The sequence below is a fragment of the Bombus flavifrons genome, chromosome 9 (genome assembly GCF_040668555.2).
Source record: "Bombus flavifrons isolate JBK064 chromosome 9, iyBomFlav1_principal, whole genome shotgun sequence".
NCBI lineage: Eukaryota > Metazoa > Arthropoda > Insecta > Hymenoptera > Apidae > Bombus > Bombus flavifrons.
The window spans coordinates 181,996-199,106 of record NC_138450.1 but is presented as its reverse complement, the minus strand read 5'-3'; the positions used below and the strand labels follow the sequence as shown (position 1 = coordinate 199,106).

The 17,111-nt window shown below is 31.4% G+C and overlaps 3 protein-coding genes across 4 annotated transcripts; 1 reads left to right on the top strand and 2 right to left on the bottom strand.

Moving 5' to 3' along the window:
- Positions 1 to 317: 317 nt before the first annotated feature.
- Positions 318 to 3,082, bottom strand: Nubp1 (NUBP iron-sulfur cluster assembly factor 1). Its single transcript, XM_069119600.1, has 7 exons — positions 2,942 to 3,082; positions 2,332 to 2,573; positions 1,749 to 1,850; positions 1,182 to 1,272; positions 798 to 1,063; positions 516 to 702; positions 318 to 444 (listed from the first exon to the last, which is right to left on the bottom strand). Exons 1-7 carry the CDS (start codon positions 2,970 to 2,972, stop codon positions 389 to 391), a joined length of 975 nt encoding a protein of 324 aa, XP_068975701.1. The 5' UTR covers positions 2,973 to 3,082; the 3' UTR covers positions 318 to 388.
- A 134-nt stretch (positions 3,083 to 3,216) lies between these two features.
- Positions 3,217 to 5,744, top strand: LOC138183064 (tektin-3). Of its 2 annotated transcripts, XM_069119598.1 has the most exons (8): positions 3,217 to 3,359; positions 3,425 to 3,661; positions 4,214 to 4,446; positions 4,575 to 4,684; positions 4,743 to 4,891; positions 4,972 to 5,194; positions 5,250 to 5,404; positions 5,502 to 5,744. In XM_069119598.1, exons 1-8 carry the CDS (start codon positions 3,328 to 3,330, stop codon positions 5,710 to 5,712), a joined length of 1,350 nt encoding a protein of 449 aa, XP_068975699.1. In that variant the 5' UTR covers positions 3,217 to 3,327; the 3' UTR covers positions 5,713 to 5,744. The 2 variants fall into 2 exon arrangements, with proteins under 2 accessions (XP_068975699.1, XP_068975700.1); XM_069119599.1 differs by lacking the exon at positions 3,217 to 3,359 and having other exon boundaries at positions 3,532 to 3,661; positions 4,050 to 4,446.
- On the bottom strand, positions 5,467 to 7,172 carry Cox11 (Cytochrome c oxidase copper chaperone COX11). Its single transcript, XM_069119601.1, has 4 exons — positions 7,002 to 7,172; positions 6,499 to 6,728; positions 6,082 to 6,405; positions 5,467 to 6,003 (listed from the first exon to the last, which is right to left on the bottom strand). The coding sequence occupies exons 2-4, from the start codon at positions 6,700 to 6,702 to the stop codon at positions 5,857 to 5,859; spliced, it is 675 nt and encodes a 224-aa protein (XP_068975702.1). The 5' UTR covers positions 6,703 to 6,728; positions 7,002 to 7,172; the 3' UTR covers positions 5,467 to 5,856.
- Positions 7,173 to 17,111: the final 9,939 nt, after the last annotated feature.

The window sequence follows — 17,111 nt, the reverse complement described above, 5'->3', positions numbered from 1 at the left end:
TATTGACATATTATTTACTATAATTAGTGCTTATAGTAGTGCTGTAATGTATAGTGGTCTAGTTCTCATTGTATTCATCATGAAGTAATTCAAGTATTCAGTGTTGTTTATTCATCATGAAGTAATTCAAATATCTAATAGTTATAGATGGTTAAATATGCTTACTTTATTCTACATTCTATACAAATATATTATTACAAAATTTTAAAACACATCATATCGCGCATTATCATACTTATATAGACTGCAAAGTATACTAAAAGGAATGGACACTTATTAAATGTATAAAATATATTAAGAAAGAAAAGAAAACAATATTTTACATTTTTTACACAATTTTAATACACGCATACATGTTCTTGTAATATAAATATCACATTTTTTTCTTTTAAGTTATATCAATCTCATAGTTGTTTTTTATTTTTTCACATTGTTCAATAATTTCTGAAATAAAAAAGGTTAATTTGCACAATACAAACGCCATACAAAAATATGTGTCACTTAGAAAAACTTACTTTGAACAATCGTCTGTAATGTCAAAATAGTTGGTGATTCTGGTAGTTCCGTTAAAAAATTTTTTCCCTCGTCACAACACTTAGCCAGAAGTGGATCCAATGGTAGAGAACCCAAAAATTCTATATTCAATTCTTTAGCCATTGCATAACCACCACCTGTTAATGCTGGGAATATTTCTACGGAATTCTACATAAGAAAAAGGTGCTCATAAAAATAACAATAACAATTCAAATTACAATAACATTATCTAATCAACTTAATATTATCTTTTTCATACTTACTTTACAATTAGGACACATGAAGATACTCATATTTTCAATAACACCTAAAATTGGTATATTCACTTTTCTACAAAAATCAATTTCTTTCCTCACATCTAATAAAGCAACCTGTTGTGGAGTTGTTACTATTATTACTCCTGTAATGCCAGCATCTTTAAGATATGAAGTTGCTGATAAATGCTCATCTGATGTACCAGGGGGTGTATCCAAAATAAGATAATCCAATGATCCCCAATCTACTTCTGATAAAAATTGTCTAATCATTCCTAGAAATAATAAAATGAACAAGAATGTATATGAATAATAGTAACAATTATTATTATTATTATTGTTAATAAAAATGTGTATATATATGGAAAACAGAAGTAGTTATAAATCAAATACCATTTTTTTTGGGTCCTCTCCATATCACTGCGTCACTTGGACTTGTAAGTAAAAATCCAATAGACATTAATGACAAATTGTCTTCTATATACTACAAAAAGAGAAGCAAAATTAATAAACGAGTTCTATTAACTTTATATAGACTCATATTTGAAAATATAGGTTCGAAATTAATGATATTTCCATTCACATTTATTAGTATTCCTTTTTTTTTATGAATGTTACATACTCCTAAAATTTGATTCCAATTTACTAACAAGAACCTTGAAAGAAAGTAAAACATGCTGAAAAGTGTTGAGTTTTCTATGACTTTTCCCAAAACTATTTTGAAATGCCATTAAAAAGAAATTGTACTTTGCAACTACACTAGTGCAACTATGGCAAAAGTTGTATAGTCTTATTTATAATAGAGTGTGTTAAACAATAAATTTTACTTTACTATTTTATTCTAACTTTACCTAGAACAATATTACAACTCAATTATTAGGAACACCCTGTATAACCTTACTATATCCAAATATGGTACTACATATTTATCTGAATTTATTTCTGTCTATAAAAACTTACCACTGGCGACCATCCTGATCCACTTTGATGAACTTGTTCACCTATCACACCTAATACTCTTGGTTGAGATGGTCCACAAATATCAATATCTAGTATCGCAACCTACAAAATTTGTTATTTTAAATTATCATTCACCAGAATTAAAAATCTATAAAATTGAGCTTTATATATGTTATAAACAATTTCTTTACTTATACTTAAGGTTACAAGTACATCATATAAAATATTAAAGGCTTAATATATAATCAATGATCAAATAAGAAACTGCTATAGGATAATATAATAAATGTATGATATATATATATATAAAATTAAAAGAGTGTAAGTATATTCTTTAGCATGAACTGTATACTATAAACTGTAACGATTGCTAGAAATTGCTCTGTTGATATATACATAGAAAACAACATGGATGTTCTTGCTACAAGAAGGAAGGTAAGCATTTTTAATATAATATTAACTAAGATAACATTTAGTTTATATTTAAAACATATGGTATAAAAATGTATAGATAACAATACTTCATAAAATAAAAGTTTAAAATAATTATTTCTCACAATTTTTATGTTAGAAAGATACATACATTTATATCAGCATTGCTTGCTGCCAAGAATCTGGATATTAATGACGTTATAGTACTTTTACCAACTCCCCCTTTACCAGATAACACCATTAGTTTATTTTTAACTGTGGAAAGCCTTTCTTTAACAAGATCTATAGTAGGATCTGGTTGTCTGACAATACCAGACGCGCATATCATTTGATTTGGACAACCAGCGCATATTGATACCTTCCCTGCATCTTTATTTGCAGTACCAGGACAATCTATAAAAATGTTATTACTTATCTACTATATAACAAATAAGGTTTTACTAATATGTTACATTCATGCTAGATGTATAGAATTATTACATCCAATTTCTATAAAAGACATTATTACAACAATTATAATAATTCAAACAATTAAAGCAGGTACATTTGAAGATGTTGCTTATCTTTTAAATCATTGGAACAAATATTGAAATTAAAAACATAATATAATATAACCTTACATATAAATACAAACGTATTACTAAATTAAAAGTGATTCTTCGCACACTTAAATTAGTTATCGTATGTAATAATTATAATACCAAATTGTAAATGATATATTCAATATTTTATGAAATATTTTTTGCTACATATATACTTACGTTGTGGTATATCACCAGGTATATCTGCCATGTTGGATAATAACCAACTAAACTAACTGCGACTAATAATTGTTCAAGTAACGGATAAAAAGATAACTTCTAAAATCTATCTAAAAATGTCTTATATTTTTTAAAAAAAGTTTAGTGATTTCTCAATTCCCATTTTATGCTAACTAAGGATTAAATCTCAAATTCATCATCCTTACAAAATTTAAATCAGATACGATTTGAAATTTTCACTTTATTTTACCATTGTTAGCTTCTGACCTTAGTTAAAATAAGTGCAATATTTTCTCTTTTAATGTATTTTATTTATGTAAAATTTGAAGCAGTTGCAATTGTGGAGTAATTTTGACGGTGGTTATAATTTGTCTTGGCGTCCCAGTATGGAATATAAAAATGTTAAAATTCTACCCTTGTAAGTTTTCGATAGATTAGTATTGCTTCATTTAATTCATGTCTCACAAAAAATATTTTTTGTAGAATCACACAATCAACACCCAATTATGCATCAGATGTTGCAAATAAACCAAATTCATTAAGATTCTGTAATTTAGTGACGGGATATAAATGTGATGCACTGCATGCTTCAAAAACTGTTCTACATACGCGATATACACCAAATGAATGGTTTCAGAAACAAATGAAATATTACAACGAAGCAGATGCATGTAGATATTCATCAGAGAGAGTGAGAAACAAAACTTTGCGAATTATTAGGTAAACGCCATATCAGATTCTACACTAATAGAACGCTATTTTTCGTTAATCTTGTTACTAGTCTTGTTTTATTATGAATTCTATATGAATGTTCTATATAAAATTCTATACTATGAATGTAGTTTTACAGATTTTAGAATCAAGTATATCTCAAATTCTATATGGGATTTAGGTTTGAAAATTGAGGTAATGAATGCAAAATGTGGAATGACATTTAAACAAAGTAAATAATTTGTGGAATTTTGTGTATATAATGCAAATAATACTTGCTTTTACATGTCCAAATATTTTTGTTACGGAATAATCGAATATGATTTCGATTAATTTATATTATTGTATAATATATGTATAAAAATGTGTGTTAAATTAACAATATACAATTTTATAGTACAATAGATAGTGTTTCGTAGAAAAAAGAGAGGAAACGATATATCACAGTATATATAGTCAAATTTTGTTACTATCTGAATGCTTTTGGAAGCAACTTTAGTAAGTTAAATTGCATGTATATGTTATAATGTACATAATAATAATAAACAAATACTGTAACAGAGATGCTGAAGAGAAAGTACAATCCGGACAATACAATACCAGCAGAAGACTTGGTGAAAGAATAAATGATGTCAATTTTTGGAGGAATGAAATAACATTGGAATTAGAAAGGTTACTTCAGGAAATTGAAAAATTGCAAGATTGTCATTCTGCTTTAGATAAAGCTATCAAAGACATTGAAGATCCATTACATATAGCAGAAGAGTGTCTTTATCATAGAGAAGCTAGGAAAGGTATGGCAAATAAGTTTGATAGTAAATAAATATCATTGCTGTGAATAATAATGTTATTGGTTGCTATTGCTATTGTTGTCATCAGAGTATATAATCTGGTAATACTGTTCCATCTCCCTGTTGTACAGATACAGAACTTGTACATGACGATTCGGAGAAATGTTTATTTAGGGAAATAGAAATCTTAAATAAAAATAAAATAAAATTGAGAACTTACTTAGATAAATGCAAGGATCAGGTAATATTGAATTAAGTGATTAAATTTTAGTGTGATCATAAACCGATTTTACTTGCAGCTACGGAACTGCAGAATCTCTCAATGTCAATTAGAATTGGACCTAAAGAATAAAGAAAATGCATTAGAAATAGATACAATGTGCCATCACTTGAACAATTACAGTCACGGACTGCAATATTATAATGGAATTGAAAAATATGATGCATGGTATATAAAATTTTGTAAATAAATTCAATTTGTATTAACAGGTTGCTTTATGTAAAAATTAAATTTATCTATATCATTAGCTTTGCTGAACAAGATACATGGATACACACTGCTAATCAGATAGTTCAGAAATCACAGACAGAGAGGAATAAATCTTGCCAATTAAAGACAAATGCGGAAGCTCTTATGATTAAAATTACACAAGAAATGTGGGATGCATGGAATAATACGAACAATGCTTTAGCACATAGATCTTCTGAATTACTTGAAGCTAAAAATAAACTTCAACAACATTTACAAATGGTACAAACAGTTATATTCCATATATTGAAATAACAGTTTAACATACTATTTTTAGATACAACAAGAAATCTTTGATGTTGAGAAAAACATGGAGTTGATGCATAAAGCTATTGGAGATAAGAGTTACATACTGAAGGTAGCACATACTAGATTTGAAGGTAGAATGCATCGCCCGGACATAGAGCTTTGTCGTGATTATGCGCATATAAGGTTCATTTTAATGTGTTTATTTTCATGATTACAAAGGATAATAAGAAATAAGAAAAGAAAACTTTTAATATTTTTTCAATGTATTTTGCTTTGACAGCCTTCAGAAGGAAATTGGAGAAATAAATCATCAAATAGAAAGGATGCACAGAACATTGAAAGAACTAGAGAATCAACATCAGAAATTATTAAAAACACGAGCAATGCTGGAGCACGATCTTATACTAAAGATTGACGCAATACATATTGATCGAGAAAAAGTCTCTGGTCTTAGACGTGCTTATCCAATTAATATTCTTTTCAAATGTTAATGCTTACCAATAAATACATAGTTATTATTATATATTATTACATTGTCATCCCCAAAAATTTAAACAATGTAATGTAATTAACAACATATTAGGTATTGAACATATATTTGTCAAAACACTAACATCCTTTTTTTACAATTTTTACTATTTTTTCACGAAACTCGGTATAGGAAATGTCATTCCTTCTTTGGCTTCAAAGAATGTATAGGAAAGTACAATTTCTTCAACATTTTCCATTTTTGGATCATCAACAAACTCTGGATCAACGTAAAAAAATACTGGCATGTCAACCTTTAACAATACACATTAGATAACATAATTAAATGACTTCCTATCTCTATAATAATGCAATTATTTCATTAAACCTACTTCTTCATGTGGATTAAGTTGTTGTTCCTCGAAACAAAAACACTGAATTTTATTAAAATATTGTGCAGCTTCATATGGTACTACGTTATAAGTAGATATACCAGTGACTGGTACATTTAATGGATTTTTTGCTGTGTAAAATGCTAAGGCAGTTTCTCCAGGAACAACTTTTATAAAATTTTGTTGTGGTTTGAAATTCCATTGCATCATGGCTGCTGTATCAGCATTAAATTTTATTTTTATCACTCTATCCTTAATAGGTTTCATTGAATGCACTTTGCTGTTATCATGATTGGTTGATACAGTCCCACCATAATTATATGACTATTAAGGAAATTTATTCTCAAACATCATAATGTCAAACGTAAGGTACATATTAAAATATGGATAGCATATTCTAAAAACAACGATAATTACCTGACAAAATATTCTATATAAAGGCACGGAAGCATAAGTAAAACCAATGACTAAAATACCAAATCCGCTCCAATATAAACGCGAAGAACGCATTCGCCTTTTGTGAGTCGCATCGTAATATTGATTAAACAAAACTCGAGACACATTCGTATGTACTTGTCTTCTGTAGTAATTCAATATATTTTGATAGATTTTCGTGTGCATTTTATTTTCTCCTTTATTAATTTAACCTAAAAGTTTATGAAAACTTTTCAAGATCTACCATAAAGTAGATTTACCAAATGCAATGTACAATTTGGTGAAAAAAGATTAATTTCATAACATAATTTAGTCATATTTATGAAAATTCGATTTAGTTTATCATATTTGTTTCACAAATTTATGGAGAATTGCTTGTTTAAAATGATAACCAAGTCTCTTTTGCGCGAACAATGCCATCACTATCACTCGCAAGACTAGCAACCATAGAGATATAAAGATAGAATACGCAAATTATATATTACCGTTTAAGTGGATACGATATGGCAATAAGAACAAAGCACTGCATAGAAATCGCTTCTACCCTTGTCTAATCGGGCATGCACCGTATGCACACTGCCGCCGCTCGTTAGTCGGTGTTAAGAGAGGGGGAGGAAATGACGCTCGCTCACGCTCATTGTTCTGGTTGTTCCCGGACTGGGGCTGCACCTTGCGGCCAAGTAGTCAATGCTAATTATCGCTAATCTTCGAAACAAATTCCTCTTTCTCCAAATCCAGGAGGAAAAGAATCTTAAAGAAAAGATAGAAATATGACAAGATGCGGTAAGCGAATACAACATGTTTAAAGATACTTTCTTATCTATAATAGGAAAACCAATAGAAGAAAACAATAATCTGAGTAAAATTGACCGCAATCCACTCCGGAGAAACAATGGAATGAATGCAAACCCTGGTGAAGCAAACAACAGACCCAGAAAAGAAGAAAGACAGATCTGATAAAACGAAGAATGTGAGATGGCCAGGGAATAAAGAAATTAAAACCTGATTAAATTAAGAAAAAATTCCACTATACAAACATGGAAAGTATGAAAAATTGAACAAAATTAAAACCTGACCCAAGAATATCGAAATCGAAGAACAATGAGAGGTCCGCGACATGCACCGCCTTGCGCGGGTTCTGCCCACCACAATACCCAGTACGATAAACAAGCAACTGCAACGCTCCAAGGGATCAAGTATCGGCATCAGCAAAGGTAATTGCGCATCAAGAAGAGTACGACTTATCATCAGCAGAAACTAACACTGTAAGAAGAATGCAGCAGCAAGGACTTCTGAAAAAGGAAAACTTCAACAACACGTCTACGAAAATCACATCAGTGGAGAGAAGAAATCCTAATACTTTTGGAAGGACACCAGCAGAAACGAAGATTGCAGCACCCGCAGAAACAAAGATTGCAGCATCCGCAGAAATAATTACATGCCGAACTCCGCGTTACTATGGTGTAAACCGTCACGTGACAATTATACCAAGAATTGAGTTGAGTTTTTCAGAGAATTAGTTAAGAGTGAACATCAGGAAGTAAATCTGAAGTTGTTTATCAGTTGTTTATCAGATCGTTAGTCGTTAATCAGGAGTTGAAAACATACAGTACGCGAGTTGAAATCAGTCAGTCTTCAAATAGTTATACTTAAACAATTTAATCAACATATCACTTAGTGCGATATTTTCAAAGTGCGATCGACAGTATATATAAGCAAGGTAAGAATTTTATACATTGTAACAATCTTTTTTCTAAAATTTCGGACTTGTAATACATTTATCATTTGAATAAATTAGGCATTGACTATTACTCTTAACAATCAAGAATTATTATTGTATATTTAATCAAGCCTTCTTTAACACGTTGATTGCCACGCGTGTTTTCAAAGAAATCTCCGTCAGGCCACGCGTACAGCAGTACCAAACGTTCGTTGCTAGGTGCTCCCATCGATATTTTAGTAACGCGAATCGCTTAAATGGTGGTCTCAAGAATGATCTTTCGTTTCATTTGTTCGCAACATTAAAACCACTAGCTGTTGTTGAATATAATGAAGGAAAGTGTGGTATAGATTATCCCGACCAAATGGTTTCTTATGCCACCACAATTAGAAAAGGAATCAAATGGTACAGAAAACTTGGCATTCAATTCTTTCTGGGAATTTCTGTTGTAAACGCTTTGACGGTTTACAAAATTGCAACAAGAAAAAATATAAATATTAGAATATTTAGACAATTATTAATTGTAAAATTATTAAGGTTGTCTGAAAATACAAAAATTCTTGTCTTCGACGGAGTCAGCATAATATCGCCGTTCGGAAAAATGATTCCGGAAGAAGCATTAGACGCGCATGCAAACTATGTTATGCAAATAAAAGACGTCGAATGGACCGAACAAAGGCACAAAAGAATTTGAAGAATACAACAACTTATTGTCCAAATTGTCCCGGCAACCTCAACTATGCATAGAATGCTTTAAAGTTTTACATTCTAAATAATTTTTTTAATAAACCATTTTCGTATTTTTATTTTATAACAATTCAACTATTATTACAATTAATTATTAATTAACAATTTATTAATACCTACGACGATCCTTCGCAAGTAGTCAAATAAGCGACACTCGAATATGGGTTACGTGGCCTGACCAGAAACTTTGCTGACACCCGAATACGGGTGTCGTGGCGGTCAACATGTTAAGACTATTAGACATTTAGAATGACCGTTCGCTGTGATAACTTGTGATCTCGTCGTGACTGAAAGAATCGCGCAGATTATGCTGCCTTCAATAACTGAAGACGCCTTTTTGAATTTGGAAGACGAATTTTTTGCATTTCTCTTCCCACTGTGAGCAGAAATATCTGCTCGTCTTTGGGCAAGATGTGCGAAGCCACATTGGTTGCTACAGAGAGTATTATTGTTACAAACAATCTTGGTTCATGCTAAATGCCAAAAGCAAGAAGGAATCATAGAGCCGAAAACCTTAATAGTAAAAAATGTGCAGAACATTGGTTTAAACGTTTGTTAGCTGCCAAAATTAAAAGAGAAGACGAGAGGAATCGAAAGAATTAGGATTAACCATAGAGCAAATAGAAATTAGTTTTTCGCCGTCAATCTAGAGCTCCGTCGCCAGTAGTTTACGATAGCGATAATTATCCCTGTTTTATAACCTACATAGAGAATTATATTAGAACTTTGTTAATAAACATACAACTAAATGAATCGAATAAATTACCAATTAAGAAGATATTGAAAAAACTTTATTTATTCCAAGAAAACTTTAATCCTTCCCGTGCTAGTGCTCCTGCACATAGCAGGTAAGCCGAAACGGAGTTAATTTACCAGTTGCATTGATACGCTAGTTAACGTTACTCCTATTGTCATATTAACGAATTAGAATATCAAGAATACAATAGTTTGGAAATTCAAAATAGTGCAGCGCTTTAGAAAGGCGCGACAAGTTTTTGAATCTATCCCATCCAATCGTTCGCCTTCGAAATAATGAACGAAAGTCGAACTAATCGAAATAGTTTAACGACTATTTTTGGTGGCAGCAACTATGCAAAATCAGTCACTGTGATAACAAACGAAACAAACACTTAAAGAAAAATAGCGTTCTTACTTAAACTAGTCAGCAAATTCTTATTAGTAGTTTTTGTAAACAAAAAGACTGCAGATCTGATACAGGATCTGTTTTATTTAGTTATGTTAGCAGACTATCAGCAGAAATACGACAGAACCTGTTGGAGCTGATCGGTAACAGAAATCGACTAGAGTTTGTATTAATTTTTATGGTGTCACGTTGGTGGCCGAAACAAAACAGACTCTGCGCAATGCAATTGGGCGGCGAAATGACAGCAGAAATCGAGCAGATTCTGCACTTTTGGTTATTTAAACTTTAAATGGAATGGTGTATGCTGGCTTTTGAAAATCTAATTATTAATCTTTTCCATAGTATGATAGTTTAGAGTATAATAACTTCAATTGTGCATTAGTATCTCATCCCATCTCGCATTAAAGTATCTCATTTTAATGGCATTTTGTCATTACCATCTAATGATAAAATCCGCAATCACTTAGTTACCAACCCAATAGATGATCTGTGGTTGGCAAACCATTGCTTCTCCTACATACATAAATTACATCCATAAATCAATAGAAAGATGTGGTATGTAGATAGTCCAAACGTGACCCAAACGTAACCATCTCCGTCGTGTTTTCATTGATTTGTAATGGGATTGTAATAACTCAAAAAGCGAGGATGCATCTGCTCTTTTATTATATGAACGCACTCCGTTTATTCTTTACGGTTGCACACCGCTGAACACAGTTGAACACCGTTGGATATCGCATGAACATCGTGCGATGCGTACGTTTTAGCTCTAGATTGATAAGCGCGAATTGCAGGGGGCGTAACAATCACTCTATTTCAGAAAGTGAGACAAGAAATTCCACATAATGTCTGATATGTCCTATGCTTAGTCAATGATAAAAGTAAAATTAATGTTGCTATTGTTATCGTTATCATTGATAAAAAGTAGTGTCATAGAAAGTTTATATGCAATATTTCTATATCTGGTTTGTAGTATTATATATCATTTTCTTAAACAATATCAGAGACTTTGGAAATTTGCATTCTGGTAAGACGATACTAAAACGATATAGAAAACAGGAAAAGTTTATTCGAAAGTACTAAAATAATTTATTGAACGGAGTTGTTGATCTGAACTCTACGTAGTTCATGACCGACATCCTGCCCGTGATTCGGCCGTCTGACGTGCGTATGTTTGATAGTTACAGAGTTTTACGTGGTGGAAGTTGTGTAAAATATTTTTGTATCTGGAAGATTAACGCAAAGGTATCTTGATCGCAGATTAAGGTAAATTATAACGCGAAGGGTAATTCTAGTTGTAATATCGATTATAGGATATACCAGGTTATTTGCTTTAGTATAAATTGTCGACGAGCATAGATGGTGCAGCTGGAGAAATGGACTGTGGTGAATAAGGAGGAGCAGTAGGAGGATTAACCAGAAGAAGGAAAAGAGCGTTTAATCGCTGATAATGAGAGAATATATTATTGTTGGTTGCGTGTAAGCGCGGAAGAAAAAGTGTGAAATAAAAGAATGATAGGGAGAAGTAGCGCGTGAATGTATAAATAAGATGTATAAATAAAAGTGTTTTGCGTAAAGCAGGTAGTGATAAAAGTATAAAAGTATAAGGTGAGAAGGTGTGCAATAAAGATGTGTATAGATGTAAATAAAATAAGGGCGTACCTAATTTGGATGTATGGGTAAGGAAACATAATAGCGATGTTGATATATGATGGGAGTTTGTGGAAATATGGGTTAATTTTGTGAAAATTGTACAATATGTAAAAAGATTGTAGGTTAGACGTGTAGAAGTTGACATAAGTAAGAAAGGAATGAAAAGAGAGTATACAATGATAAATAGGTAATGTGTAAGGCAATGTAATTTTGTGGATGACAGAATGGATTTGTTTGGATTTTAGAAGATTAAAGAATAAATGAAGATACATTTAGAAGATATATATGTGTCGTTTATTTGACTATTGACCATAAATTGTGAAATTAGGGTTGAAATATAAACCATATATAGAATAGTTTTGAAAGGTTAAGGACATTGTTGGCTTAAGAAACGTACGGAACAAGAAATTGTGAAATGTATGGGTAATGGAATAGAATACTATTATGAAAGGTAGTAACTATATAATCTGGTAATATATTAGTAAGGAATATCATGGTTGGAATTTTATAATTAAACAGATACTATATGGAAAGTGATTAACGTTAAATTATTTTTGTTTAAAGGAATGAAAGGTACTAGTAATAGTAGTAAAATAGAATATTATTATTAAAGGTAGTAATTATATAGAATTATAGGAAATATAGTGGTAATTACAGTAGATTATATGTGTAGATGAGATTTATGACACGATACGGAGATAGATATGGAAGGAAAATGAATCCATTGGAATAAGATTGAGTGGAAGGAAATGCAGAAAGGAAATTGTGGAGAAGCTTAATTTTATTTGAGAAAGGCAAGTTGGGGCAAAAAGAACAAAGCAATGTGAAAAATAAGAAAGAAAAATGAAAGAGGACGTGGCAATTTAATAAGTGGTAAATGGGTGGTGAATGGAAAAAAGGATATAGAATAATAGGGGGTTCTCTAAAATACTTTTTTTGATGAAGAGATAGAAGAAAAAAAGATCCGTGGTTCTGGGATAGATTAAGTATAAATGTAGATTTAAGTAGGTGACACATAAAGAACCTGGTTAGCTCTGCAGTAAGGTGTCGGACATGTAACCTTTTGTTAGCGTGTTCGGTTCTTGAGATTGTAGAGCCCTGCTGTTGTTTGCAGGGAGGCCGCTCGTTTTTTCATAGTTGTTCAAACCAGCTCAAGGTAGTGAAAGGTATTTGATTTTGCTCCCGTAAACAATTTTTATTCTACATTTGTTACATCTAACAAATCTAATCCATCGGTAAAGAAAAGAGTACTGACGCTGTTTGGCATACTTAGCCATATAGGGGTGCATGAACTATTAAATTAATGCATGAATGAAGGAGAGAAATGTGGAAGCACTGCGATATATAAATTGGTAAAATATAAATAAAATGATGAAAATGATTAAATAGATGCAAATAAATGCAAATAATATGGAAGCGGTGGTAAGTAAAAATAATAAAAATAATTAAAACAACAACAACAACAACAACAATAATAATAAATGTGAAGGAGATAGAGAGGAGGGTGGAATATGTGTGAATAAAATGGAAGTAATATAGAAGTACTGGATGGAGTAAAAATAATAAAAGTTAAAGGAAGTGGAGAGAATGATGAAAGATGTATGTGTGATAATTATATGAAATGTGGAGGACTATGTATGTGTATATAAGGTAAAAATAACATGGATGTACTTGTTATATGTATATGTAATAATTATAAATAAAGTGTAGATAGCGGCGATGTAATAAATATGTAATAAATATGAAATAACTATATTTAAAACAGAAAGAAGGACAGAATATGTATGAATAATATGAAATATAAATAGTGGTGATGTAATATATATGTAATAATGATAAGAAATGGATTAGAAGTAACAGAAAATGTAGAAAATTAGCGACGAGTTTATTCTATAGGAAAGTGACGAATGTACGATTATGTTATCTTACTCCACATACATTCTGGCATACTATGTGTCAGAGATGAAAGGACATCGGAGCCTTCCCTTTGGAACTTTGGGAAAATCCCTTAACACTGTAATCTAGATTCTACTATAGCCGTAATTAAGCAGTTGTCGTCATTCAATCCGATTGTATTTGTTCAGGACTTGTGATAATGATAATGAGCACCTAAGTCTTTCATCGCAAATTTGTTTGACAATTTGTTTTTAATTTCATCGATTTTTCTTTTGTTTTTTCCACATATTAATAAGTCATCTACGAATAGAATTAAGTATATAACATTATCGCTCTCATACTTCTTATACAGACAATAATCACTCTCACTTCTTTGATATCCTAATTTTTTCATATACTCGTCGAAACATTCATACCAAGCTCTTGAACTGTCACGCAATCCATATAACGTCTTTGATAATTTACATACTTTCCCGCTTTTATCGTCGTAACCCATAGGTTGTTTTACAAATACTTCCGATTTTATAGTTCCGTTTAGGAATGCTGTTTCTACATCCATTTGCATAATCGTCAAACCATATTGACAACAATAAGATAGTAATAAATTCAACGTTTGCATTTTTGACACTGGAGAGTATAAATCTTCCAGTATTTCCTTTTGTTGAAAGCCTCGAACAACTAGTCGCGCTTTCTTACGATTATCAGATTTATTCGTTTATATCCATTTCAAATCTAATACTTTTTTGTCTTTCGGTTTCTCTACTAATTGCCAGGTCTTATTTTTGATTAAACTATTCATTTCTCGACCCATTGCTTCTTTCCATGAACCACTGTCATCTCCACTTAAGGCTTCTTCATAGGTTTGAGGACTGTCTGCGCTAACTACATTCACATAAATGAAATATGAGCTCGTTTGGCCATATCTTTGAGGTTTCTTTCTTTCCCGTCCTGACCTTCTCAAATTATTTTCTATGTCCTCAAGTTATACTTCTGATTCGTTACTTAAATTTCTCTCCTTTTTTATTACAACCTGCTCGACCTTTTCGTCATTTATTTCATTTTCATGAATTTCGTTTCGTCAAAATCCTTTTCTGTTTCATTATCTGATTCATCTTCTCCTTGAAATCCCACTAAATTATCATCTTCATCTATAAATTCTACGTGTCTTGCAATTATAATTTTATTATTAACTAAGATCCTATATCCAACGTTTTCATAACCTACAAGTATTCTAGTGTCTGCTTTTTTGTCCCATTTCGAATTTCTTTTAATTTCAGGTATTATTACAAAAACTCTACTTCCGTACACTCTTAAATTATTTATATTCGGTTTCCTTTTAGAAAATATTTCAAATGGTGTTTTATTTTCATATGTGTTCGTAATAGTTCTATTTTTTAAGTACGCCGCGATTCTAATTATCTAATTTCCGGCGAATATTTAATATTCAGCTTTGAATCATGTAATAAGCATCTAGCGGATTTTATGATTGTTCTATTGTAGCGCTCAGCTGTTCCATTTAACTCGTGAACATAAGGTGGGCATGGTTCTATGAAAATTCCCTTTTCCCTAATTAGATTGTACATGTTTTTGTTCATATATTCTTTTCCATTATCGCATCTTAGTCTCTTTTTATCTTCTTACCAGTAAGATTTTCAACTTTGTTTATATAATCAAGGAAACAATTATAAACTTCACCTTTTGATTTTAAAGTATAAATCAATGCGCACTTACTGTAGTCGTCTATAAATGTTCAGAAATATTTAGATCCATCAAACCCGGTATTTTTATGAGGTCCATTTAAATCGGTATGTACTAATTCTAAAATCTCGCGTGCTGTACTACGGTTATTTTGGAAGGGTAAATTGTGCATTTTATTTTGGATACATGTACCACATTTAAATTGTACTTGCTCAAATTTTTCTGACATTCCCTCAACTAATTTTTTCTTACACATTGTATCTAAATAATTGAAGTTTACATGTCCTAAGATCCTGTGAAATTTTTCGTTATTTGCCATTTTTCCTACATTTTTAGCGTGAGATTCTTGCCTTTCAATGTAACTACTTATTTTATATGTCGGAGAAGGTTGGAATTTAGAGTTAGGGGCGTGAAACGAATCTTCGTTTGGATTACACAGTGTCGTTATGCAATAGAGAAGACATTGACTAGTGCAAATACGATTATTATAGGATTGGACAAGTAACCGTGGTAATTAGATACTCGAGAAACTAATGACAATGATCCTAGGTTCAATAACGAATCCGCGGTCAACGGGATGATGGATGAACATGCACACAAAATCTAAGTCGGACTCTTTGTTAAAACGGGGAATATCCACCGAGCGTACAGACGCTAAGTAAGTCGCTAATACGATCTCGTGAGAGAATGACTTTCCGCCCCGATGATACCACAGAGGAAAATGTTGAGAAATGTTAAGTTGGTATTATCACTGGTTGCTACAAGCTGAGTTGGTACGACTTCTAACGACGCTCTTTTGTCTTAGAAGTCGACCACGTTGTTCCACTGACTTGGAGATTCCTGTGTGGTAAGACGTGTTATAAGACTGAATTATCAGACTGAAATATATTGGAGAAAACGAATCTAAGTGAATCGTTATTTTATAAACCCAAAACCTTATTAAATAACAGAAGTAACATAAGTCACAAATATGAAGTTGGCTTACTGGAACAAGAAAAGGCCAAACTTAATTCATGTGTTAGTAATTTAATGGAGAAACGTGATAAGCTGGAGCTAAAGTTGTAAAAGCGACAAAATGTAGTTCTTGAACTACAAGGACAAATAATCTGCTCTTCAATGTGAACTAGACGAACTAAAGGGTAAATATGAAAAAGTTGTTGAAAATGTTTCGGAAAAAGTGGGTGATCTTAGATATAAATACGAAGAAGAAACTAATAAATTGAAACTCGATTTTGAAAAAGAAAAAAATGATCCTTGTCAATGAAAATGAATTTGAAATATTGCGTAGGGTAGAAATTGAAGGTAAAGTAAAAGATATGGACGAACAAAATAATTTTCTTAGAAACGAACTGGAAAACGTTTAAAAACTTCCCAAAGATGTTAATAATCGCTTACGCGAGGCGCACCAAGAATTAGAAGATTCACATAGAAAACACATTCTTATTTTGAAAAAAAAAAAAAAAGAAAAAGCATCAGGAAGAATTAGGTGATATAATAAAACTTTATGATGAAGAAAAATATAAACTGATACAGCATTGGTGTTCTGTAGAATAACAAACTGCCATAAAGGCTTACATTGATGGAAAAGTGCAGTAAATATTTAAATGGACAATCCATAACTTCTTAAGTAATTTAACAATCTTGATGTTTTACCAAGTATAAATTGGATGAAGTGCACAGTGACATTAATAAAGTAGAATCATCGATAAAAGTAGATGTATCTCCTTCATTAATATC